Source organism: Elephantulus edwardii, unplaced genomic scaffold (genome assembly GCF_000299155.1).
Source record: "Elephantulus edwardii isolate Elephantulus edwardi_28Jun2011 unplaced genomic scaffold, EleEdw1.0 scaffold00657, whole genome shotgun sequence".
NCBI lineage: Eukaryota > Metazoa > Chordata > Mammalia > Macroscelidea > Macroscelididae > Elephantulus > Elephantulus edwardii.
The window spans coordinates 55,343-61,430 of NW_006400407.1; the positions used below are offsets into that span (position 1 = coordinate 55,343).

The 6,088-nt window shown below is 36.3% G+C and overlaps 1 protein-coding gene across 1 annotated transcript in view; it reads right to left on the reverse strand.

The window, feature by feature from the left end:
* LOC102849102 (phosphatidylinositol 4,5-bisphosphate 3-kinase catalytic subunit alpha isoform-like) overlaps positions 1-5,590 on the reverse strand; it is a gene marked incomplete at its 5' end in the record, with an annotated part of 10,014 nt that extends 4,424 nt beyond the window's left edge. Inside the window, 3 exons of the mRNA XM_006903409.1 lie at positions 3,952-4,030; positions 4,826-4,947; positions 5,484-5,590. Of these exons, the coding sequence (XP_006903471.1) occupies positions 3,952-4,030; positions 4,826-4,947; positions 5,484-5,590 (308 nt within the window). The remainder of the gene's footprint in view (positions 1-3,951; positions 4,031-4,825; positions 4,948-5,483) is intronic.
* Positions 5,591-6,088: the final 498 nt, after the last annotated feature.

Consider the following 6,088-nt stretch of genomic DNA (forward strand, 5'->3'; position numbering starts at 1 on the left):
TATATCTGCTTGGATGTCACTTTTGGTCTCTTTGGGGTATATTCCCAGTAGTGGAATTACTGGGTCAAATGGTATCTTTATTTGTAACTTTTTGAGAAAGTGCCGCACCACTTTCTACAGTGGTTGCACCATTTTACACTCACCAACGGTGCATAAGGGTTCCAGTTTCTCCACAACCTCGCCAACATTTGTTGCTTGCTGTTATGCTAAATTTTGCTATTCTGACTGGGATGAAATGATATCTCATAGTTATTTTAATTTGTATCTCTCTTAGAGCTAGGAATTTTGAGCATTTCTTCATGTGCTTGTTGGCCATCTGAATGTCATCTTCAATGAAGTGTCTGTTCATATCCTGTGCCCATTTTTCTATTGGATTATTTACCTTTATCTTGTTGTGGTATAAAAGAAGGAATTTTTAAGGGGCTCTGGTGACAAAGTCCTTAGGGGGTTGTGCTCCTAACCTAAAGGTTCAAATCTACTAGTGGCTCTGTGGGTCAAAGATGGACAATCTCCTCAGTGTAACCGAGAACAAGTGAAAAGCTGCTAGAGGGTCATCTATGAAACAGATGGTGCCAACTTGATGACAGTGAGTGAGAACGTATGACTTTTCTACACTGCAAATTTGTCATTCATGATCTTTATAGCTTGAATCTACTTCCCTCGCTTTTTAATTAATTTTAATTAAAGTTTAAAGAGACTTAATGTTTCCAGTCATTCATTGTTACACTTTTCTCCCTGCCCACCCCCACCCCCCCAATTCACTCCTCTCTTTGAAAAGTAAGAGAAAAACTTTTTCATTGTTACCCAAGTGCCCATCAACAGAGAAGCTCTGGTATATGCAGCACTGAAAAACAAGGTGCTCATGAAATATTACACAAAATGGCCCTGGAGGACATTATGCTGAGTGAAATATCTCAGTCACAAAAGGACAAATACTGCATAAGGCCACTGTTGCAAAACAGGACTCACATCAGGCTTGAGGGAAGGGGGCGGAGAGAATGATGTATACTGAATTGAAACAGATGAGGGAGAGAACTATTTTTTTAATTATATAATTTTAATGAACATTTACAGAGAATTTGGATCTCCATTCATTCATTGCGGGAGAGAACTATTTAAAAGGGACATATGATTGGGTATTATTGTCAATACAGGGTCCAGAATGAAGGCTGCAAAGTGGAGTGGACTTGGGGGGAGGGACTGCCTCTATTTTTTTTATACGTTTAGCATAAAAATAGATTCATAGAGGAGAAACTCCTTACTCCTACCATGCATGATAACCTTTGTTGTGAAAATATTTAAATTGCATGTAGTTTGTAAGAAAATCATTGTAATAATTAGAATCTTATAAATATTGTTTCCTTTAAAAATATTGGTGAATTTCAATATATCAATTTTTTTATTCAAATTATACTTGACAGCAGCAAGCCTTAAATTTTTGATCTCAGGTATCCTGAAATTATTACTGAGGACCTCTGGGAGCCTTTTTAAACGTACTGGAAGTACAAATTAAGAAAGACTCCTACATTTTAAGTATTTATTAATTTAAAAAGAAAATCACTTGTTGTTGATTGCCTTCAAGTCGAGCACAACTCATTGCAACCCTATGAACAAAAGGCCTGAAGCCTCTCTACAGCTATTGACATTTATAAAAGTTCATAGAGTTTGTGGAGGCATGTTATTTAGGAAGTGGATGTCCAGCTTCCAAACCCGTCACAGTACGTTATTGTTATGTGCCGTTGAGTCACCTGTGATGTATAGCAGCTCCATGTACAACAGCTCTGAACCCTACCCTGTCCGGAACCAGTCTCTCTAACTACGACACACCAACCCCGATTGTCCCAGTCACTGTGTCAATCCATCTCATCTGGCATCTTTCTCTCCTGCGCTGTCCGTCCACCCTTCTAAGCATGATGTCCTTCTCCAAGGATCAGTCTCTCCTGGCCAAAGTAAGTGAGGCAGAGCTTCAAAAATCCTAGTCTATAAGGAGAGACTTGGTTTCACCCTCTCCAAAACAGATCTACTTGTTTTACCAGCAGTCCATGGTATGTTCAAGACTCTTTTCCAGCAACATAACTTGAAGGCATCTATTCTTCTGTCATCCTTAGTCATTGTCCAATTCTCTGAAGCATAACAAGTAATTGAGAAAACTACGGCCTGGATTAGGTACATCTTTGTATCTAAAATGACATCGTTGCTCTTCAGCATTCTGGAGAGGTCACTGACAGCAGATTTTCCCAATGCAATTAGTCTTTTGTTTTCCTGACTGCTGGTGTTAAGAGTGCTGATTGTGGATCTGAGCAAGATGTAATTGCTAACAACCTCAATCTTTTCTTTATCTATCATGGTGCTGCCAACTGGCCCAGTGGTGAGAATCTTTGTCTTCTTGATGTTGAGCTTCAATCCATATTGAAGAGTACAGTTCTTGACCTTTTACAACAAGTGCTTCCTGTCTTCTTCAGTTTCAGCAAGCAAGGTCATTTCATCTACATATAAATCTTTTACAAAATAATAGCAAAAACCCTTTTACATCTTTCAAAACAAAACAAAAATTGGAAGTTTCATTAATGTCTGGCCTAATACTCAACTGGATTTTTATATCTGCTTCTGAATCAATCTAAAATGAAGAATACTATGTATACTATGAATATTAAGTATATGAAGAAAACTCAGCCTCATATAGATGCTTAGAGAAAAAGGAGGTTGTTTGGAGATAGTTCTCCGTCATACTCCAGGCAGTCTCTAGGTTGTGGAGAGTGTCTAGGTGTATCTTTTAATTAGAACATGTAGGTAAGTTGGAATAGGGGCATATTTTATGAGATGAAGTGTAACAGAAACCTAGGAGATCATACTGATAATTGTGAAAGGTTGGATAGAAATCAAGGACTGATAAAAACTTTAAAATGAGTTGATTTCATAAATTCTGCTGCAAGATTAAAGGGTTTATAAAGTATTCGGGTTAGCAAATCTATACTAAATTTTTTTCCCCCCACAACTTTAAAATTCTGAATGGAAAAAGGAGCTTTTTCTGTTTCTTAAATCCTGTTCTAGGGAGCTCTGGTTGCCTAGTGGTAAGAAGCTGTGCTAGAATCTTGAAGGCATACAGTTCAAATCCACCAGCTGCTCCACGGGAGATGTATGAGCAATCTCCTGCCATGCAATTAACTGCCTCTAAAACCCGCCAGGGGGTCAGCTCCGACTCCATGGTACACAACAATAACAACAAATTCTGTTCTAAGTGGTGAGTAATATTCCAGAAGTAGATGAAGAGTCTAATTACTACTATGTACGTTTTTCACAGATACGTGTCTTCACCAGGAGCCCTGGTGGTATAGGAAAAAGAGATAAGCATTCAATTATCTCGTCAAATATGAACATGATATTCTTGTATTAAACATCTATTTAAAACAATAATTCATAGTATACATTTTTTCCTAAATAGTTTTATATAATTTAGGGTCATTTTAATGACCTTATCTATTATATAGGGAGCCAGAGTAGTAAAGTATTAAGCTCCTAACTAAAAGGTTAACAGTTTGAATCTACAAGCCACTCTGTGGGAGAAAGGTGGGCAGTCTCCTCCCATAACAAAGTTTTCTAATACACTCTAATCCATTGCTGTCAAGTTGGAACCAACTCATCACTGACCATCCACTGGGCTGTAAATCACACAGGAGACTACCCATCTTTCTCCTTCGGAGTATCTGGTGTATTTGAACTTCCAGAGGTGAAATCACTTTTGGATTAGCAGTGCAACTCCTTACAGGCCGGGCCATCAGAGCTCTCTCATAAAGACTTACACTCTTGGAAATTCCATGAAGAGGTTCAATGAGTCAGAATCAACAGGTGTTTTTATTTTTTAAAAAAATCCCCAGAACAGTACTTAACAACAGTTCACCATTTCAGAGTAAGTTAATGTTCAACATACATGTGGTCCTGTTGGTTACCTACCGAAGATCAAGCCCTTGATTCTGCCAGATATTTTCCATTATGCGAATAATCTGAAGTGTTAACATATCTTGCCGCAAATCTGAAATTCAAATAATAGGCATCATACTCAATGGCACAAAAGCAAACCTGGGTATGATGTCATCACAATGTTTTCAAAGAGGAAATGGAACCATATTTAGTCTTCAAAATATAATAAGGCAAAATTCTAATTCCTTAACCTATTTCTAAATTACCTGCTCAAGAATATCTGTGTAACAACGTTAGTTAAAGGTAGCACGTACTTCACAAAATTTTTAAAGGTCTCAAATATATATTTAGACATTTTCACATTTGAGTATATGTATTTGTATTGAAATATTAAAAAAAGAATTGACTGCTGAAATGTCATTTTACAAGGGTTCCTGCCCATCATCCTTCTCTTCCACAGCCCTTTGCCAAGTAGATTAGGATCTTCTTGTAGATGGGTCCTTAGTTGGCTACGTATTTTCCAAGTCCTAGGGTTACAATTTTAACTTTGTAAATTTGTTTAATGTACCTTTTTTCCTTGTTAAACAGTAAACTCTAAGCAGAGATTTGGTTTTGTCTGTAGCTTCAATACACAGAATATTCATGGCATGAATTAATGTCCATGCTGTTAAGCTAGTAATAATCAGACCCTGATTTTCTAGTCATCAGACTCTAAGCCCAGTAGTTATTTTCTCTTCAATAATTACACATACATGCTGTAATTCTGCTGACATTTCTTTAAAATTATCTGTTCTGTCATGTGTATTCCTCAAATCATTTTCAATGGTCATTATGATTCATAAATAGCTTGTGTATAAAAAGATGGCTAAATGCATGCATCATAAGTTCATTAATACTCTCCCCTTACCATCCCCATTTTTAAAGATGATCTCATTGTTCTGAAACAGTAACTCTGACATGATGTCTGGATTCTCCCAATTCAACCACAGAGGCCTTTTTGCAGAGGACATAATTCGACACTCTTCAAGCCTTTAAAATAGTTAAAAACTTTACTTGGCATCATAGCTTATTTTATTATTTTTCCATCAAACTTATTTAAAAAATAATATATGGTATAGATTTTTCAAGTGATAGAAAATTTTGAAGCTTCCTCAAAACTATATTTATAAATTCAGCTCCAAGTGCGTACACAGAAACAGGAACAGTAAACTTTTAAAATGTTCATATAATGAAATACTGCATTAAAAAAAAAATACTGGGACATATAAGTTTTTATTACATTCTATTTCTTTTCCTATGATACCAGAAATTCTGTTACAGAAAGAGTAAATTTCATTATTAAAATATTGAAAATCAGTTATAATAAGAGCAATTCTGACTCTAAGACAGTTTTCCTATTCTTATTTTGTACAATAAGAGAATGGAGAAAAAACCCTATTTAATCGCAGGTGACTTGATGGCACATAACAATATAATTCTAATGAATATTTTTACTTTTCTTGAGATTTGATACAGGAAGGTACTTATTTAAATGTTTCAATAAAACTTCTAATAAAGTACCCTACCTGAGATTTCCTAGTTGGTGAGCAGGGTTTAGAGGAGACAGAAAGCCTTGTAGGGCATCCATGAAATCTGGTCGCCTCATTTGCTCCACTAGAAATTTCATCTGTACCTGATAAATAATAGCATCAAGATTAGAAAAGGAGTGCATAACAAGTTAAAAAAAAAAAAAAGAAAGAAAATCTAGACCAATAAGCAAAAGTGGTAACAGAGAAGAGAGTGAAGCCGTCAACCGTTTTATTTTTCTTGGACCCACCACAATCAACATCCATGGTAGAATCAGTAAAGAGATCAAATGATGCGTTGTATTTGGGCAAAATCATCTGTTAAGGACTTTCAAAAGTGCTAAAGAATAAGGATATAAGTTTAAAGATTGAAGTGTGCCTGACTCAAGCCAGAGTATCTTCTATTGGTTGATAAGCATGTAAAATTAGGACAATGAATAAGAAAGGCCAAGAAGAACTGATGGCTTTAACTGTGGTGCTGGTAAAGAGTACTCAATATATTTCTTGTTGCTGTTTGTGCTGCTGAGTATGACTCATAGTGATCTCGTGAACAACAGATCTGAGCCCTGTCCTACCCCGTCCCATCCTCCTCATCTCTGACATAA